At 43.2% G+C, this 21,079-nt stretch overlaps 1 protein-coding gene across 1 annotated transcript in view; it reads right to left on the bottom strand.

The window, feature by feature from the left end:
• Positions 1-21,079, bottom strand: part of XRRA1 (X-ray radiation resistance associated 1) — a 55,494-nt gene that overhangs the window by 19,584 nt on the left and 14,831 nt on the right. The window contains exons 8-13 of the mRNA XM_036324975.1: positions 18,352-18,449; positions 13,065-13,198; positions 6,802-6,930; positions 5,661-5,878; positions 3,345-3,385; positions 1,866-1,991 (exon numbers count right to left, since the gene is read on the bottom strand). Of these exons, the coding sequence (XP_036180868.1) occupies positions 1,866-1,991; positions 3,345-3,385; positions 5,661-5,878; positions 6,802-6,930; positions 13,065-13,198; positions 18,352-18,449 (746 nt within the window). The remainder of the gene's footprint in view (positions 1-1,865; positions 1,992-3,344; positions 3,386-5,660; positions 5,879-6,801; positions 6,931-13,064; positions 13,199-18,351; positions 18,450-21,079) is intronic.

Here is a 21,079-nt window from a genome sequence, read left to right as displayed (position 1 = left end):
CCATAAAACAAGCTTAAACAGATTTCAGGAGAATAAAATCATACAGCTTATGTTATCTAGCACAACAGAATTAAATTAGAAACAAACAAATATAAGACATATAAAAGAGCTCCATATATTTGGAAATTGACTCACTTCTACACAACCCATGAGTCAAAGAAGAACTCACAACAAAACTTTAAAATATTTTAATTGAATGAAAATAAAAACATGCCCTAGTTTGGCCTGCAGACTGAAGGATCCCGGCACATGCCTGGATTATAGACTTGATCCCCAGTAGGGGGCGTGCAGGAGGTCTGATCAATGATTCTCTCTCATCATTGATGTTTCTATCTCTCTCTCCCTCTCCCTCTCCCTCTCCCTTCCTCTCTGAAATCAATACAAATATATTTAAAATAAAATAAAAACACAAGTCACAATTTGTAAGATGCAGCTAAATCAATGCTTAAATTAAAAAAAAAAAAAAAAAGAAAGGTCTGCTCAGCTGGTGTGGCTCCATGGTTAAGCATAAATCTCTGAACCAAGAGGTCACTGGTTCGATTCCTGGTCAGAGCACATGCTCCTGTTGTGGGCTTGATCCCCAGTAGATGATGTGCAGGAGGCAGCCATTCGATGATGCTTCTCTCCTATCAATGTTTCTATCTCTATATCCATTTCCCTTCCTCTCTCTCTCTAAACATCAATAAAAACATATTTTTAAAAAAAGAAGAAGAAAGGTCTAAATCAATGGCCTAAAATTATACTACTTGGGAAATTAGAAAAATAAGAGAAAATTAAATTCACTGAGTAGTACAAAATAAAACTTTGAGCAGAAATTAATAAAATGGAAAACAGACAAATAATAGAGAAATACAGTGAAACCAGCAGGTAGTTTAATAATAAAACATTCAATAAAAGGGATAACTTCTAACTATCTTGGATCAATAAAATAAGACACAAATTACCAATTTCAAAAATGAAAGAGGAATCCATAACACACTTATGGTCCACTTTGTACAGGGTGAGATGATCACTCAATGGGGAAAGAATAATCTTTTCAATGCATGATGTTGAGAAAACCTCTATTTCACACCACATACAAAGATTAACTCAAAATAGATCAAAGACCTAAATGCCAAAGCTAAAATGATAAAACCCTTGGAAGAAAACCCTTGGGGGGTTTAGCTGATTGCCTTAGAATGAATGTAAGCAGAGCACCTTAAAAGTTGTCTGTATTTCAGACTTGAGAAGGGCTCTGTTAGTGGGGTTTACAGGAATTAAAACAGGACATGGATATTGGCAACATATATTAACGTAAGACATGTTAAGGAAACACATGTTAAATCTGTCCCATGGACTTTATATCTGCTGTTCCTTAGGGCTAGAACATTTCTCTATACTCTACCCTTACTTTTCACCCAATTAAATTCATTGATTCAGATCTCAACTTAAATACCACTCTCTCCAGAATCTTCCTTACTCCCAAACATTAGGTTAGACACCCTTCCTCATCCCCATCATATACTTCATAGCACTATCGATTTCTGTATAACACTAAACATGCTTTTATTGTGATTATTTGTCCAGTATTAGTCTTCTCTACAGTGACAAGCCCCGTAAGGGCAGGACCCAATCTTTCTTTACACAGCTGTATACCCAAGCCTAAAACAGAGCCTGATACATGACAATTGCTAAATAAATATCTGTGACTGAATGGATGGACTCCTGCCTTGGCCTAAACTCCCTCACTTCCTCTACCCTGAGAATTCCTGAGCCCCAGACCTATAATGCAGGGAATTAGAGGGCTGGCCTTTAGGCCAGAGCAGCTGGCATCCCATCCTCCCATCTGTGCCCCTGAGGAAATAGGTCGAGAAGCAAAAAGTCACCTTGTTGTAGGCCAGGCTAAGGCACCTCAGCTCTGGGAAGGGTGGGGCCAGCGTCTGGTTCCTGGCCTTCAGTGACTTCACGGGAAGAATCTCAAATATGGGAGGAAGTACACATACCTTGTTTGTCTTAGAAGGAAAAAAAAAGTCCAAGTCAAAGTGCCTTGATGATAAAGAAGCTGAAAGCCATGAGGGCCAGCATGACCTTCCTATGGGTGTGTTGAAAAGAATAGCCATTGTAGAGAAGCTTGGATAGAAGCTACACCTGGGGTCATAAAGGAAGATGTCTCCAAGGGCCCAAAGTTCTGGTTCCAAGTTCTCTGAGCTCACATGTGAGCTAATTCCCTAGCACCCAAAGTTCCCATTTCAAGTTCTCTGAGGCCAAAGGCTAGCAGCACTGGTATAGACATCAGAGGTTCTTTGTCCCCTCCTCCCAAACTGTCCTACAGCCCTTATCCTGAACTGGACCCTCCTTCTACATAACTGGGCTAAAATTTCTCCAGAGGACAAAGGGGAGTTGCTTGCATTGGTAAGGGGACTTTTCCTAGTGGGGAGACGGAGAAGAGTGACCTGAACCTTGACCACCTGACTGATGGGTTAGCTCACGTCCTACAGTGGAGGCTCTTCATGGCAGGGTGGAACAACAGCTAAGTCCTGAATCACTTCAGGCAGGCTGTGGGGCCTGAACGTGGCCCAGTGTGCATCTGGGTAACTTGCAGGGTCTTGGCCTCTCAGCACAACCCAACTTGCCGAGGGTCAACATGTTTGATCAAACAGAAAATTGAAAGAGCTGGGTTAAGCGTGCCTAACTCAGTTCACTCACTGGTTCCTGAGTTAGATGGAAGCCGAGGAAACTACAAGGTAGATGTTGGGCTACTGACTGGGTTCAAATGAACAAGATTCTCTTCCAAGCTCCATTAGCTAATGTGCAGTTGTACTTCATATTGTAAAATAAATCAACACTTAGTTGGTGCATCCATCTTCGTGAGCTTGGGTAGTAAGTGTTTACCTTGAGAGGAAACCAGTATTCTGGGCTAACAAAAATAAAGTGTCTAAGCCAGTGGCATGACCCTGGATTGGAATAACTGGCAAGGACCACTCGCTTTGGGGGACTCCCGGTAGGAGCTAAATGAAATCCATCTGGTGGCAGCTTTACTTCAATGCCAGCTTCATCACTGGAGGCAGCAACCTCCACTTACGGAGTAGCATCTGAGCACAGTGAATGCGGCCCAAGCACTGTGTGAGGCCCAGGACCTGCCTGTCCAGTCTACCAATCACTGCATCTCCACAGGCCAGCACAGCTACAGGGGAAATATTTGTTCAACGAATCAGTTTCTTCAATGTCATATGTATAAATGTCTCTCTGTAACTCCAAATGTGATATGTATAAATGTCTCTCCAAATGGCTCCAATAACTCACTTTTGCTTATTAAAATTAATGTTCTAACTCAAGGATGCAAATATAAAAGAAATAGTGCTTACCTCTGAGGTTGGGAATCCAGGGTAAGGTGAGAACACAACCTCTGAAACAAAAGAGAAATAGAACAAAGGTTGGAGAGAGCATGGAGTGACTCCAGAGAGGCCAGGGTCTGGGCCAGCCACCCACTGTGTACAGCAGAGTTCCTCCCAGAGGGGTCTCACCCAATGCTAAATAGGAAGAGGAGCTGGAGGTGACATCTGTTAGGTAATAAGCCCTTTGCACTTAAAATAAAATCCAAACTCCTTGGCAAGGCCTTTGAGGTCCTGCCTGACCTGCCCCTGCCTACTTTTCCAATCTTATCTCATACTACCCTGCACCCCTCACTTACTAAACTGACCTTCTTTTTGACTTTGCAACATACAAGCTCTTTCTAGCCTCAGAACTACTGGGCAGTAAGTACTGATCAGAAGACAAACCAATGTGTCTTAGAAGATAGAAATGTGGGTAAAAGATATTATGTCAGAGGATTTTAAAATACTATCTGTTATATTAGTAGAAATGGAATGTGTTAAGACAGTGAATTCAGGAGACAGGCTAAGAATAACCAGCAGCACTGTGAGAGGCTGCAGAGTGATGTCATTTTGGGACCAGCAGAAAGAGATGAGCCAATAAACAGTTGTGTTCAACCTAATAAATCAGAGCACTGACCGGGACTACATCCTGTGCAAGCACCACTCAACTTTGCTCCAGCTAACGAGACCCTTTTCATGTGTTAATGACATACTGTAAAAGGTTCCATGAAATAACATAAAAAATGATGGGGTGGAATACCACATGGCATAAATAACTTCTGTGACTCGGGCTGGAAAGGAGTCTGGGAAAGGTTTGTGCAAGGAACAAAGTAGGAATTAGCAGGAGGAAGGGCTGTGGTCACAGGTGTGGGTGCTGAGGGGCAATCCTCTGGGGAGGCAGAGAGCCCCCCCCCCCCATCTAGAAAATGAGCTGCAGCATAGCCTGAATGCACATCCTGCTCTTCTCCACACTCAGGAAGCAGCCCAGACATCACAACCTGCATCCTCGGGTTCTGATTGGGAATTGTACAACAAAAAGATGGACAATTAAGAATCTCCTTGTATTTTAGGAAAATTAACACTATGAAACAAAGTCATTAAATATGAAAAATAGAAGAACTAGCATCTGAAAGAAACACCACAAGAGAGTTTAGTTAACAAAAAGAAAACTTTAAAATAGAATAATTGTATCCTCTAAGACATTTGAAAAGCTATTTCATTCCTAAAACAAAAGCAGGGAAGAGAAGCTATTAACAATTCTGTGAATTTAAAATAGGGTAATCAAACAAAAGACTTAATAAATGTGCTGGATAAATGAGCAGACCCAATTGAAGAGCTAATTCATAAAATGAAAGACTAAGCTGACTCTCAGGATGCAGTGCAAAAAGGCAGAGAAATATAAAGAATAACAGGAAAGAGGACTAGAAGGTCGATCCAGCTTTAAGCAAATTATGGAATTTCAGATGGAGATGACAAAGAGAATGGAAAGGGGAAAAGAAAGGAAATTTCTCCAAGGTGAAGAAAACCACATGTCTCTGATTGAAAGAACCTTTAAAGTATCTCACAGGATAAACAAAAAGAGTTGTACATGAAGATGCACCCTAGTAAAAATCCCAAAGGATAAGAGGAAGATATTAAATTCCGGAAAGCAAAAATAGATTTCCTACAGAGAGATGAGAATCGGATTGGCATCATTGGCAACAACGGATCTAGAGGGCAATGGAGTAATATCATCCAAGTTTTAAGGGAAAACTATTTTAAAGCTATTCAACTAAACTAGCATTCCAATATAAAGGTGATTTTGTATATTTAGAAACTCAGAAAAGTCTACTACATGCAAACCCTCTTTGAAAGAATAATTTAAACAGCAAAATGAAAAGCAACACACGAAAGGAAACCGTCTTTGTTGCCATCTGGCTTTGTTGGCACTTGAGGGCCATCTTGAGACTCACCAGGGATCAACCTACAGAGACAAGCAAGCTGGCCAAGGATGGCAGAAAAGAGGCTGGAAAGAGCCTGAGCCCTTTGAGAACATCAGTGCACCCCAGAATTAACCATCTCCGGAAAGCCTGACCTCTGAGTTTCTTGTTCAGGTTTTTTTAAAAAACAACTTTTAATTAGATTTTAGAAGCATCTTAACTGAGAACTAGTTAGAAAGTCACAAATAATTCATGTGAGACCTCCACCTCCCCAGGCCCAATAGCTGAAGTACAGCAGCTCCCCAGGGATCCAGGCTTTCAGAATAAACTCTCAGAAGCTTCCTCTCACCATGGGGCTAGAGTCTCTGGAACGAGGGGCATCACTCACCTGTCCGGTCATCATCCTTTTTCATGGGCAGTATGGTATAATTCGGATGTTCATCTGAGGCCTCAAATATCCAGGATTTGGGCTGCAGAATGGATGGGGGCCCTCTCCGAGGACTCCCACTGTCTCCAACCCATTCCCCCGACCCGTTGCGGAGCTGAACCTGCTGTAGGTACGGGATCCGGAAAATCTTGTTTTGGTCCAGGCTTAACTTCTTCAGTCTTCAATTAAGGAAAGTGAATACAGAATCTCGGCAATATTATACCTCAGGGACACATACCAAGCAACTTTAGAGAAGAATATGGACTCAGTCTTGGACACTTACTCTTCTTGTGTGACCTTGAGCCAGTGACTTAGCCTCTCTGGGCCTCAATATCCCTATCTCTAAAATGGGAATAATATTTATTAACCTTTCAAGGTTCTTGTGAAGATTAAATGAGGTAACATAAATGGTTTACTGAACAAAGTCGTGTTCAGTAAATGGTAGCTGAATCCAAAGTAAAATTTCCAGGGATCTAAAACTTAACCATTTAGCCCTAACCGGTTTGGCTCAGTGGAGAGAGCGTCGGCCTGCAGACTGAAGGGTCCCAGGTTCAATTCCAGTCAAGGGCATGTACCTTGGTTGCGGGCACATCCCCAGTAGGGGGTGTGCAGGAAGCAGCTGATCGATGTTTCTCTCTCATGGATGTTTCTAACTCTCTATCTCTCTCCCTTCCTCTCTGTAAAAAAATCAATAAAATATATTTTTTTAAAAATAAAACTTAACCATTTAAGTGCCAGCATTTTCTTTACTTCAACCAAAAAAGCGTTAAATTTATCTTTCTGATTCTGGCTCTTTTTTCTTTTTTTCTGTCTCCTCTCTCAGGGTCAGGATCCTGTCTCTGGTAATATCTCCCCTTTCCTGCCTTTCTCTTTGTGGCTTCTAATCTAGTCACATGATCAGAAGTGCCTTTACTGATGCCTTACTTTTACGGCTGGGTTAAAGCTCAGAGGGGGAGAAATGACTTACCCACGGCCACACAGCAGAGGTAAGTGGTGGAGTTGGAATTGAAACCCAGGCCTTTTGGCTTCCAGAGTGGCATTCAGGGTGTGAGCTAGGCTGGGGGTTATAGAGGGCCCTGCAGAGAGAGGCTTGTGGCCTTACCTCCTGAGCCCGGCCAGGCTGGCAAAGCAATTGGGGTTGGAGAGTTTGTTGTCATCCAGCATCAGTGTCTCCAGTGCTGGGAACCTCAGGATGTACCTCTTGCTTGTCAGCGATGTTACAGATATCTCCCTGTGAGTGAAAAGATCTTGGTTAATGAGCAAGGGCAGGGGACCAACTCCACCATCCCCAGGAAGAAATGGAGGATAAGGAATCAATCGAGAGGTCTAACCAACTTGGAAACTTCTCTAGTGGCCCAGAGAGGTCCCTCAGAGAAGGACCAGAACATGTCGCTCCCTTCCCCAACCTCACTCATACATAGTCTTCTGTATGGAGAAAGGTTCCATCCATTCACTGATAGGCTCTGTGAGACTCGGTTGTGGCGAGATTGGGGGAAAGGGGCACTTGTAGTTCTCATGGAAAATACCAGAGTGACTGAGGCATAACTGAGTTGGGGAAAGTGTTCTGCGGGGAGAACACTGCAGATCTGGGGGTCGGGACAGACACCCGGGTATGCTGTATCACCCCAAGGATGCTCACCAGGAGAGCACCAGGAGACAACGCCCTTGACATGGACCACAGCCTTGCCACTGAGTAGGTGGGGTAAGGTAGGCTGGTTGCGGTAAGGCTAACGTGCCTTCATAAAATGCACACATCAGTGAAAAACCGAGAAGTCTCTTTTTAAACTTAAACCCTTGGAGGATTCCCAGAAACACCCAAAAGTGGGATTTAACAGGCTGAGGTCCTGAGTCACACAGATGGGGCAGGAAGTAGTGGCCTTTTAGGTAGTACCATTAATGTGACCTCAATTTTGTCCCCAGGTGGATGAGGTCTAGGTAACTCTTTTTAAGTACACAAAGGCAGATGACTCAAGTCATGTTCTCATTCCATCTCCTCCATACACTCATAAACACACACACTGACATTCAGTCACAAATACATATAGATGCATATAAGCCACAAATAGCAAGAAGGTAGGGTAACATTTCTTCAGAGCTTACTGCATTCCTGGCATCGTTTTGGGTGTTTTTTTGTTGTTATTTGCACCCCGACTGGGTCTGAGATTGAACCTGCAATGAAGGTGAAGGTATGTCCCCTTAACTGGAATGGAACCTGAGACTCTTCAGTCTGAGGGCCGACACTCTAACCACTGAGCAAAATCGGCAAGGGCTGTGTTAGGTGTTTTAGATATGTCCTCTCAGAACGGCACTATGGAAGACAAGTGTTATCTCCTTTTCAGATGAGGAAACTCAAACTCAGAGTGACTTGCCTATAGTCTCAAAGCTAGAAAGGGGCAGAGCTCAAACTTGACTCGAAACCCCAGGCCCTGTCCTGCAGCCCTCACCTCTCACATCACATCTTCAAGTCCCGTGTGGATTACTAGTAAAGGGTGGGGAGATGGAAGGGTAGTTGTTGCCTGTGCCAGAGAGAGCTTGATAAAGATAGGTAGTGAGTTCAAAAGTCCAAAAGGACTATAAGAGGACACTAGAGTCAGGAATATTTCAAAGGTGAATTTAGAGAGGGTACAATAGTCATTCACTCATCCATTCACACTCACGAATTTCTTTTACAAACATTTATGGAGCTGGGCACTGAGAATACAAAGAGAAAAAGAACAAATGCATTCTCTCCCTCAAGAGGCTTACAGTCTTGTGGAGGAGGTGGACACACTGCTCGCAGTGGGACAAAGGCTATAACAGAGGTGCAGAGCAGGTGGGAGTTACCCACTCTGTGAGGAAGGCCCAAGGAAGGCAACATTTAAGTTACACCATGAAACATGGAGAGGGAATTTGCTGTGCTCTTAACCACAGTGATAGAGGGAAAGGAACAGGGAGGAAAAGGATCTCTTGGTGGCTGAACTGTAATGTATTTAGAAGCTGTGGGCAGTCATGTTTCCCACCACGGGGCCTAGACAGACACAGGCAGCTCACCTGTACAGAAAAATGAGGCAAGTCAGAGAGGAGCAGATGTGAAAGCTGACAGACCTGCCTGGCTCCCCCATAATGCCTAGGACCTACATTTAGTGTGGTCCTAAGGCATGGCTGTGAGATTCCCAGTGTTCTAGTTATAATCATGACAGTTCTGACTAGAAAGGGAACCAGTCAGATATGGTTTCAGAAAGAGCCCTGGCAGCGTGGAGGGAAACAGGCTTGACATCCAAAGACCAGAGACAACAGAGAAGAAAAGAAGCCTTTGTTCATGAATTTCAAGGTCACAGATGACTTTTTTCCTTTCTGAAAGGACCATCTTTTCTACATTGAATTTTAAATTTCTACCGGTACCTGAGAGAATTACAGGAGGGTGCACAGCAACTCTGTTGATTTATAATTAGTTGGCCAACCTTTATTTTACTCCAGTGAAATACTAAACAGCTAAGAAATAAGCCTTCAAAGAAATTCCTCTTAGACCCCATAATGGAGAAGAAGCTGGCTCTGTCCTGTCTCTTGTGACAAGTTACAGTGCTTTGCCTTTTAAAAGTGTCACCCTAATTATAACATAGAAAAGTTTGTCTTAAAATAGGGGGACAGTCAGTAGGTGGGTGAGGAGGACAAGATGCATGACCGGAAGAAAGCCTCAGGCTCTCCCACTAAGCCCTTCCCAGGGCAATCCTGGGAGAAGAGCTCTTAGAAGTGGTAGGCGTCTGTTAGTAGTAGAGAGGCCGAGGTTTCCAGCTGTTCAGAGTGGTGCTATTTTTATTATACCTTCTCTTGGCCAAAGGAATTAATGGCATTTAAAATCTGACAGGTTTAACTTAATTTTTGTGTCTCTTTAGACGCAGCATGGGAATGGGGATCAGGAGCCCTGAGCTCTGACTCTCAGGCTGCTGCTGCTTTGCTTGCTGTCAGTTCTTGGTGGTGCCAAGCATCTCTGTATGGTGAAATGGGGTTTTCTTTTATTTTACATTGCAAGACTTTGGATAAAATTACCGTTCAACTGACTGAACCAAGGGCTGTGGCAAACAAGATGAAATTTAGCAAGCTCTAAGGTATGTTCAAATGCCAGATCAGTGCTGTGATAAGATACAGAAAACCCACCAGGCCAAACACAGGATGAGGGAGGCATGGATTAACAGTTTACTTGAGTAGAAGAGGACTTATGATGTGGCTGCTACAAAGCTAGTGCTCTCTTAGGTGGTGCTGGGAACACAGTGATTAGAAAAAGGGAGGTAACAATCCCCTCTGATCTGTGCTGGTCAAGCTTGAGAGAACCGACTCGTCTGGTCCAGTGGGGAAAGGGAATAGGCCTCATGGGAGAGCTCAAGTATCAGCTGTCCGTCAAAACAAGTATGAGAGCTGTCAAAAGATGGAGTAGGTCAAATATGATTCCCTTCATGCACCCAGAGATAATAAGGTGATCTATCCAGAAATGGAGATGCAAATAATTCACAATAGATGAGGCATATGCTGAAATGGAGAAAGGTGAAGAGAAGAGGATGGAGAAGTAGGTAGAGTCAATTCATGAAGCCTTACAATCAATGTTAATGGAGTTTATCTAGCACAGTGAGGAGCTGCTGAAGGACTGTAAGCAGGGAGGTGGTAGAATCAGATGTGCATTTTATTTATTTATTTATATTTATTTTTTTTTCCTCCTCTGATCTTCAATTTTCTGATGGGTATAGTGTGAATCTATTTTAATTTTAATGAGCTTAAGCTCCTTTTGACTCTGAGAAAGGAGTGTGGAAACCTGTGACATTGGAGGTAGCTGGCAGGTACCTGTCATGTGATTCTGGAGAAGTTCCTCAATCCTTTGGGGTCACTTTTCTCATCAGATGTGCATTTTAGAAACATCACTTTGGCTGATGGTAAGGAGAGTGGGTTAGGAGGTAAGAAACTGGAAACTGAGACCAAACAGAAACGGCAGGTTTGAGAAAAAGTTAGGAAGTACAATTCAAAGCATCTGATGACTGGATAGATGTGTGAGGGAGGGAAGAATTCAGGCATATGTCCAGGTTTCTAGCATGGAGAGCAGTGCCCACCACTGAGCCCCACTTGGCATGGCATGTCTATGAGTTTGGTATGATAAACAGAATCTATGGGATTACAGCTCAGAAGCTAGAAGTGAGGCAGAGAAATAACAGACTGAACAAGATGAGAACATTAAGAAAGAGCGTAAAGATTAAGAAAAATAGCAGGTTAAGAGAGGACAACTGGGGATCACCAACATTTAAGAGGTTGATCCACAGAGCATACTGGGAGTGGACAGATGAGTGGGAAGAAAATGACAATAATATTTGTCCGGAGCCTCACAGGCTTTAAAGCACAATCATTTCAATTGTTACTCTGATGTAAGTAGGGGTGCATTTATTCTCCTGAGCTTATATGTAAGGAAATAGAAGTGTAGAGTAGTGAAGACTTGCTTTACTTTACGTAACAAGACATTTTGCTGAAATTGGAATAATGAATAAAATATAAAAACAAAAAAAGACCTATCATTTAAAAACATGTAAGGAAATATTATGCCAAAATCGAAAAATCCAGAGACAGGAACTGAGCACAAGAAGCCACTTGCCTTGAGGACATTTGCTGGTCTTGTTGAAACAGAAGGAGGAGCCTGTACTTGCAGACCCCCTATATGAATCTGCGATCCTAAAGGGATATACCCTTGGGAGAGAGTGCACCAGAACTACCTCCCTTCCCCTCATCCCATGGCCAGGGGAAGGCTGCCTTGGAGTGAACAGGAAAGGGCAATGCAGAGGCAGACTGGTACTCTCACAAAACTGTAGCCCAAATTTGTATCATCAGAGTGATTCAGAAAATATCCAGCTAGTTTAATGTCGTTTACAATGTCTCCATATTTGAGTGCCCCTAGGAACTTGGCCAAAATAAATGGAAAAGTTCACTGTATTGCAAACTAAATAATGAGTATAAATTAGAAAATAAAGACCCAAATACATATATGTGTTAAAAAAAACAATCTACTTTAAGGCTTCTTGGAATTAACCACCCAAAATTGGGAAGGTTAATATTTGGAAGAAGAGATGCAAAGGGGTTCATGCAATATTCAGGGCCACTTTTGCGCTAGGGTGTGCTGACTCCAGAAGTGGCAGAGAGGCTGAGAAAGCCTCACAACCAGAATAGAGGATCTAGGAATGAATGAATGAAAATGAGAGCTGCTCCTCTTAGCAGTATACCTAACACTCCATATGCAGCATCTTTGCTTCTCATCCTGCAACTCGGAGCTCTTTTGAGTTAGAGGTCTTAGTTTCCTAAGGAGGAATACTTTTACAGGGGACACAAGCATAGTTCCACTTAACCAGAGATTGAGTTTGCTAGTGGCCACTTGGCTTCTCTGTTCCACTGAACCAATCGGCAGGAAAAGAGGGGCTTATTATATTGGCTGGGTGGTTGGTACTAATTATCAAAAGTAGATATGATTGTTGGTATACCTTGAGGGCAAAAAGGAATATGATTGGAATCCAGGGAGTTATCTGGCATTCTTCTTAGAAGTGTCCGATTCAGTAGTCAGTTATTACAATTTTTGGAAGATGAAAGGAGTTCTGTAGAGGGATGGTGGTGATGGTTGCACAACAATTTGGATGTACTTAATGCCATGGAAGTGTACACTTAAAAATGGTTAAGATGGGAAGGCTTCTGATAGGGAAAGGAGGAGGGTCTGAGCTAACCCTTGGACTATATACAAAATCTACGTAAGAAGAGGATATAATGGTCTTAAGTGTGGTCTCTGGAGTCAGATGGACCTGGCTCTGCCACTTACTGGCTTTGTAACTCTAGTTGAGTTATTTATCCTAGCTATGCTTCAATTTCCTTGCCTATAAAATGGGGGTGATAATAGGACATCTACTCATAGGTGTGAGGATTAAATGAGTTAATATGTGTTAAGTACTACATGTGCATTATTATTATTATTATTATTATTATTATTATTATTATTAAGAGAGGAAGAACCAGTACATTCTGGCCAAAAGGCATGGCCTCAGCAAATGTGCGGGATGGGAATATGCAAAAGTTATTTAGAGGGTTCATGAAGAATAGTCTGGCAAGAGCAATATCCACAATTTACCAGTGACCAATCAGAAGCAAGTAGAGCAACTTGCCAGACACCTGTGTCTCTCCTAATAACACAGAGGAGAAGGGATGCCCATTGAAGTCTCCCTATCCTTTGGGGTCCTGCTCCCATGGTTGCCTTCATTGGGAGCCTGTCTTTATAAGGCTTCTGAACTGCTTTGGACTATTTCCTGGGTTACTTGTACTCAGATGAAGGTTCACGAAGAAACACATAGATGGAGTCTCGACTGTAGAACTTACTGCTCTGTGACAGCCAAATTCATTGGCAGAAAGGTGAGCCCATTGCCTGTGAGGAGCAGGACACGGAGGCGTGGCAGAATCCCGAGATCACAGATGGCCTCCGGATTCAGGCTGTTGAAGGAAAGGTCCAGGAACTACGGTGCAAAGACAAAAGAAGGGGGAACCTAAGTACTATGCAGGACAATTAATTTTCATACATGAGGTGGGAGCTAGCAACTTTTTTTTTTAACTTCTGGGGGAGGGGTATCACCCACGGGCTAAAACAATCCTGAGTCTCTGGATTAATATTTAAGGTCTATCAGAGTCAGTTCCCAACCTATTTTTCAGCCTAAGCTCCCACTGCAAACCTTTATTTATCCTTTGGTGCTGGCCAAAGTGACCCCCTGCCATTCCTTGCCTCACTTTACCTAAGGTCTTCGCCTTTAGCTTTATCACTCAACCAGGAATGCCCTTTCTCCATGTATCTCAATCTAAGCCCCAAAGACCAGGTCAGGGCTGCCTCCTATAAAGCCTTCCTAACTCTCTGGCTAGATGGACTCTCTCGCTCTCCTCTGGCTTTGAGTGCTTTATCTAGACTGCTCTGGGATATCTTCCTCACAGTAGGCTGGGTATCTGCCATAGCTGGATGTATGTCTGCGGAATAAGGATGTTGGTGCATGGATGTGCCTAGCAGAGTCCTGGCACACAGTAGTGGACTAGACCATAAACTCTCCGAGGTCAAGGGCCATGCCACAGTATCTCTGTATCCTTGTAACCTAGCTCAGGACCTGGCACTAAGTAGGTGCTTATCCAGTTGGCTTATAAGGATAATGACCCCACTTGTCGCCCCATCATTAACCACCTTTTAACTGGCCAGATTAATGAGATACTTGACTAAAGTCAGGAGGCCAGTCAGGAAACTGAGTTTCTCTCAACAAGACAAAGGCAGTTGGTATAAATGATGTCAGTTCAGTCTTTGTTTTCTCTTTTCTGAGCCTCTCTAAACACTCACTTTAGCTCTTATGTAGAGTCTGCTTTCTCCCTTCCCTTCCGCTCCACCTTCACACACCCATTGGAGCCTGTCGAATGGGGCCAGTTTCAGCATCTTATCCAGTTGGTGCAGGAGCAAGGTCTTTGGTTGGTGGCTTAAGGATTACATAGTCAGTCAGACACGTGCAACTGACTGCAGGTCACTGCCAGAGGAGGACTGGGTTTGGTCTGACTCCATTTAGTAATTAATTGGCCTCTGTTGACCTGGGTTTAAATCCTGGCTAACGTGTGATCTTGGGCAAATTACCTAACCTGAGTTTCCTTCCCTACGAAGTGGAAATACTAATGGGCTCTTATGAGGAATTACATAGGTAAAGCCTTTACCATGGAGTCTAGTACACAGGAAATGCTTAGTTGATGTTGACTGTCATCATCACCGTCCCTTCATTCAAGGCCCCTACACTGACGGTTTACTTTGGACCAGTTCCTGCCCTCTGCAAGTTCACCACCCAGCAGGCAGCTAGAAACATATATGTGTATCAAGTAGCAATGCTGCTGGGATAGATGTCTGAAGCATAAAGGAAGGAATGGTCAGCTCTACCAGGAGTCCAGATAAGCTTCACAGAGCAGGTGACACCTAAGCTGTCCTCAGAGACTAGTCGGTATTCACCAAATTGTTAAAAGCAACAAAACAAAAAAAACATGCAGTGCAGCAAGTGGCACGTATAGGAGCCAGGAGGCAGGAGACAGCCTTGCTTGTTCCGATAGCTATAAACTGTCTGGCTATAATAAGAGTCCGTGTTATTAAGAGAGAGCTTGATAAGACTAGGCAGGCCATAACAGGTGCCAAGCACCTAACGAGAGCCAAGCTTATGCCTTCAGCAGCAAATTCCAAGGTGTGAGAATTCACACAAAGGGGCAATCCCACTTGGCAGAGAAGCAAGCCTTCGAGGAGGAAGACCTGGAAAGCTAGCTTGATAAGCACAGGTAAAGGCGGGGAAAATTCTTCCCTCATATCCATAAGTGGGTAGTCAACAGACCATGGATTCTACCTCCTTAATATCTCTCAAACTTATTCCCTCTGACCCATTTTTCATACAGTAGCCATAGTGTTTTTCTACAATGCAGTTCTGATCCGATTACTCCTGTCCCAAACCCCTCAGTGGATCCTGGTATCCAGAGGAGAAGGTTCAAACTCCTTAGCAAGACTTCCAAGGTTCTCCACAGTTTCTCTCCTGTTACCTCTCCAGGCCCATCTATCCACACTCTACTATTTCTCACCCTCCATTCCAACCATCCTGGGCTGTTTCACCAGTGTTCCAGCTCAGGAGTTGGCACACTAAGGTCTGTGAGCCAAATCCAACCTGCTGACTGTTTTCCTTGGCCTGTGAGGTAAGAATGATTTTTATATTTTTATTTTATATTTTCAATTACATTTACTGGGGTGACATTGGTCAACATGATCATATAGGTTTCAGGCATGGGTTTCTATGTTACAAGATATTGTAACATTGTATATTGTATATTGCACCATGTGCCCATCACCCAAAGTCAAATCTTCTCCTGTCACTATATTTTTAAATGGTTGGAAAAAAATCAAAAGAATAACAACATTGTGTGAAAATTATGTGAAATTCAAATTTCAGCCTCATAAAGTTGTAGTGGAACACAGCCCCCCTCATTTGTTTTTGTGTTGTCTATGGTTTCTTCCTTCTACAACAGCACAGTTGACTAAGTATGACCATATGGACCACAAAGCCTAAAATATTTACTGTCTGGCTTCTTACAGAAAAAGTTTGCTGACCCTTGTCCTAGCTGCTTTAGCCATTTAATGTTGGGTCCGAATTTGCTTTCCACAGAATTAAGGGCGGCTCGAAGACATGAATAGTCTTAGAATCGCAGGTCAGAATTTCACAGCTGGCCCAGAATTTACAGAGGAGGAAACATAAGTCCCAGATTATTTGGCCAAGGAGGTATGCCAAAGTAATGGCAGGACCAAGACTAGAAACAAGTTCTCCTGACTCTCAGGGCAGGGCTCCAGCTGACCCTTTTTCAGATCCGGTTGCAGAAAATCAAATTATGACAAAATTAATTTTTTCTAAATTGACCTGAAGAATTTTACTCTGGGTGGCAGCCTTTCTGGCAAACAAGATTCCTAACCTGGCTACTATATCTTCTGAGTCATATCACGTTTTATCACACATCAAAATATTCATTACTGTGAGCTGTAAACTCAGGACATTTGACAGGTTTATTCTTTTTCTTAGAGAGCCCTTACAATTCCAAGAGAGATGAAATTAAATGACTGGCCAAGAGATTTGGTCTTTTCATTTATACTCTGCATCATGACTTTGGTCTGCTCTATTATGTAAATAAATTCCCTTGGGTAAGGTTGGGTCTGCTGGATAAATACAACCCATCAGAAGCTATCTATAATAATAAAAGGGTAATATGCTAATTAGACCAGATGTCTTCCGGACGTCTTTCCGGATGTCCTTCCTGAAGAAGCCGGGGCCTGGAGGAAGCCAGCCCGGGTCCCAGGTGCCTGCCGGCGGCCAAAGGAGGAAAGCCCGGGTCCCGAGCGCCAGAGGGCAGCCAGTGCTGGCAGATGGGGGAAGAAAGGCTTACTCTTGCATGAATTTTTGTGCATCAGACCTCTAGTCAAACTATAAAGTAGAGCCTCCAAGAAGTCAGTCATGATCAACCCGTAGAGCCAAGCTAGTCAGCTGTGGGGTCAGAGCCCATAGTCATGTCCCCTCCCCATGGCCCACTGGCACTTGAAATAGGGGTTTAAAATAGTAGGTGTAAGGAAACGAAGATGCCTGGCACCATGCATGACTTGAAGGAGCTCAGTAACTACCTTTTTAGAAGTAAAATAATGAATAAATGGAAGTTCATAAGAAGCTCACGGGCCTGTAGGTCAGGGTAATGGTTCCCTTTATCTCTAGAGCACCTGGAACCTGTTTCCCACGATCTATACTAAAATCTAGTGTAAGATGTTTTTCACACAGCACACACAATTGCATCAGTTGTTGTAAACTTGCTCTCTGTTTTATTCGACTTTTAGGACAAGTCTGAGGACCACTCCTGTTCTCAATCATAGAAATCCCTGTTATCCTTAGTATAACTTGAAAACGCAGAGAGGAGGTACGAGTACAGTCAGTATGGCATGCTTTAAGAATGCAAGGATGTAACTGTATATAATCCATTTTAGGGGGACTGACATCCCAAACAGTCAAAACTTTGACATATAAAGGACATCAATTTCTTAAATATTCGCTCTGTGGAAGGTCTTTTCTTGCTGCCACCCCACCCCTTCCCCAGATTAAGTGGGGGCTTTTGTGAAGAAAGACTAACCACTGATGTTTGCAGATTAAATAATTTAAGTTACCAAGTATTTGGGGTCAACCCCAGGCTCATGACATACAGACATTTTGCTGAGGTGTGAATCGGAAACACGTCTGCTACGAGGCCAGCGTGCGGGGGAGAGTCCACTATTCAGCAAGGGAGCCTGGCCAGATGCCAGCCCCGCACCTCGCTCCCGCTCTCCAAGTATACACTGAGTCTCAGGCAGTGACAAAAGCTCTGTTTCTTTGTGAAAAGTGGCACTAAGTTTTCATGAAGTTGAAGAGATGATCAACTTGAAGTATAAGAACACACATAGAAAATGCATGACTACGGGAAATTTAATTTAGGAGAAAGCCAAGAATGCAAGCTAATTTTTCTGTATTTTTGAATCTGGAGTTTAGAGAACAGCTGTGGATGTTCAAGTGTAAAGAGCCTGCTATAGAACTGATAAAAGTCCTATTTTGCTTCATGTGGACTAGGCCTATAGCCAGCCTTATCTAAGCCGCATGGAACCAATCTGGCTCACTCACACCAGGGTGGTCTGTGGTATCGTCCACATGCCTCTAGTTCAGCTGGTCCAATCTGCTGTACCTAGCATTTAACCCCCACTGGATCCAGGACCCCCCTCAAGCTCTCCTTCCTTTAATACTCTGTTTAAACTCACTTTTCTGCAGACCCCTTTGGATCTGACCTTTGGCAATTATTTTCCAGGGCCCTGCACCGTGGCCATAGGAATAATACATTCTCATCTATTTGCTACTGCTGCCACCACCACCACCATCAATCCCATTACCCCCATCACTACCATCAACCCCACTACCCTCCCCAGAGGACTGCCCTGAAGCAGGGGTCTGACTTCCAAGGCCCAGAAAGCCCCTTCCCAACAGTTGTAAGCAGGCAAGAGAGACCGCTACACCCATTCCTTACAGGGAGACAGGTGGGCACCAAAAACTCCCTACCTCCAACTTACTTCCAAGAACTTAAAGTCTCCATGTTTCACGTGGATTGTTTTGATTCTGTTAAACGCAAGCTCCAGTTCCCTTAAGGCTGGAAACGTGTGAAATGCCTCTATAAGGGGTGGAGGAGAAAGAGAATCTTCAACTGGTGAAGGACTTAAGATAACAGTGGTCATTTACTGGGTTCCCCAGGGGTTGGGCCAGGCGCTGGGTACGGTGCTTTGCATGCATGACCTCTAAGTCTCTAACAATCCTGAAAACTAGCTGAAGAATGAAAGGCTCAGCTAGGCTAAGTGATTTGCTAAAATAGAATTTCTGGTAAGTGAAGGGCCAAAAGTTGACTCTAAGACTGCCTAACTCCAAAGCCCATTTTAAACATTATAATAACATATAAAATAAAAATAATAATTTCTGATCATACAAGTAAAACATGTCCACCAAAAAAGTAAAAAACACAGAAAATAATAGTTTCCTTTAATCTCAATATTGAGATAACTATTGAAAGTTTCATGTGTATATTCCAGACTTTTTCTCATGTGTCTACTGAAACACACACACACTTCTTTTTTACAGAAGTGGAATTATACCATTCACACTGTACTATGACTTGCTGTTTTCCCCCTTAACAATATGACTTAAGGATTACTCCATGTCAAAACTATAGATCTGCAAAATGTCTAAATTATGTTCTACAATATAGACATGCCCTAGTTTATTTAACCATTCCCCTACTGACAGCTTTTAGGCTACCTGGATAAAAGGTAAAAACACTTCCCCTTCTGCATGACAACTGGACCTTGGGTTAACTTTCTAGTCTGTGCCCCTGTAACCTGGAACAACTGGTATGATAACCATGTTACTGAGCAATATCGCTGTGATAAAAATCACATCTGGACTAAGAGAAACTATAAATGGGCAATAAATACCTTGTGGCGACACTAAACTTTGGGCTTCCCTGTGTGTGGTGACTCCTATACTTGGACATGTCCTTCGCAGAAACTCTAGGAGCTATGTCCACGGAGTATTACAGTGGCTATTTGTTCCAGTGGGAAATGATGTTTTTAAGCCAGAATGGCTCCTACATCCACCCACTGAGAGTTTCATTGTCTTGGACCTGACCTGGTGGCCACAGATGACTCACAGATGGTTACATGGACTGCTACACAAAATGCTATGAGGCCTTCACTGAAGAGGAACTGGTGATGTGTGTGGCTATGTGGAATTACTTAGCTCCTTCTAAGTGAACCCAGTGTCAAGTGTGGCCTATGGTGGTCTTTTAAGTCAGAATGTTCAGTAAAGCCTAAATTTTAAAAAGTAGATATTTCAGGATATTTCCAACGAACATCCTGTACAAGTGTGTTTCTGTAGAATAAATTCCGGGAAGTGGAGCAACTAGATGAAAGGAAATGACTGTTTTAAGAAAAACTGTCAAATTGCCTTCCGAAGATGTTGCACCAATTTATTACACTTCTGCCTGTTGAATTCGAGAGTACGGTATCCATTTCCCTACTGATGTGGTCCACCTGCCATCAGTCTTCATTTTTTGGTCAGCATTTGATAAGTAGAAAATAGTATTTTGATGCTGTTTTAATTATTAGTGAGGTTGGGCATCTTTTCATATGCCTGTTGGCCTTTGTATTCAAGCCCATGTTCCTGACAGACTACACTGCTTCCTCAGGGAAGGGACTTCATCAAACGCTTCTTCAAAAACACTCCTCAAACAACGCATTCAGATGGAACTCATCCTATTTCTCCCCGAACCTGCCTCTCCTCTAGTGCTCTCTGTCTCAGTGAATGCTCTTGATCCTCCCTCTCTCCAGATGCCCACTAGTTACCAAGTCCTGGTATCTCTGCCTCCTCCTGAATCTTATCTTAACCCCTATTATCCTTAATGCCATGGCCCTGATTCAGGTCTCCCCTCCCCGCCCTTGGAAAAATAAAACCACCTCCCAGGTTTCCCGATCTCCACCTTCTTCTCCTCTTATAATCCACCCTCCTCAGAACCACCACTGAGCCCCTCTGTTTAAAAGCTGTTCAAGGCTCTCCCTGCCTGCAGGATTAAGTCCAAGCCACTCAGGGCCCTTGATAATCTCCTCCCTACCAAGCTTTCTAGTTTCTATTCTCTACTACCTGCATCCCTTGCAGACATACAAAGCTTCCTCAGGGACGCTGATCAGGTATTGCCATCCACATCTGCTCAGTCAACCTTACCTTCTAATTCCTGAGTCTCTTCTATTCATTTTTTTTAGCTCTCAGTTAGGTGCTCCTCTTCTCAGAAGTATCTCCAGACACACTGGCCTTTGATGTCTTGCTTATATTCTTGCATAGCCTTTTGTGATTCCCTCTATCACTGCATTTACTGTATTCTGCTATAACTGTGTCTGAGCCCATCTCTACCACTAAACTAAGACTCAGCAAAATAGAACTTGGCTGCATTCATTTCTAAAAGCCAAGCATTCACACAGTCCTGACATCCAGCAGGGGTCGCTGTGGATTGGCTAAATAAATAAGAAGGCTTTATGCTCCAGTAGGAGCTCTTACTGGCTCAAAAACATCTTTATATACCCATCTCATCTGAGCCTACCAGGCATCTTGTCTCGGAGAGGAAAAAGGAAGCAAATTATCTCCATTTACACATAGAGAAGCAACAGTTCACAGAAAAATGTTCTCAGTAGCAGTGCCTACTCTGGGTTACAATCCAGATCTGTGCGTTCTCCAGCACCCAGCTTACTATACTACAAA

This window comes from Myotis myotis, unplaced genomic scaffold (assembly GCF_014108235.1).
Source record: "Myotis myotis isolate mMyoMyo1 unplaced genomic scaffold, mMyoMyo1.p scaffold_m19_p_10, whole genome shotgun sequence".
NCBI lineage: Eukaryota > Metazoa > Chordata > Mammalia > Chiroptera > Vespertilionidae > Myotis > Myotis myotis.
This window is presented reverse-complemented; position numbering and strand designations above follow the sequence as displayed.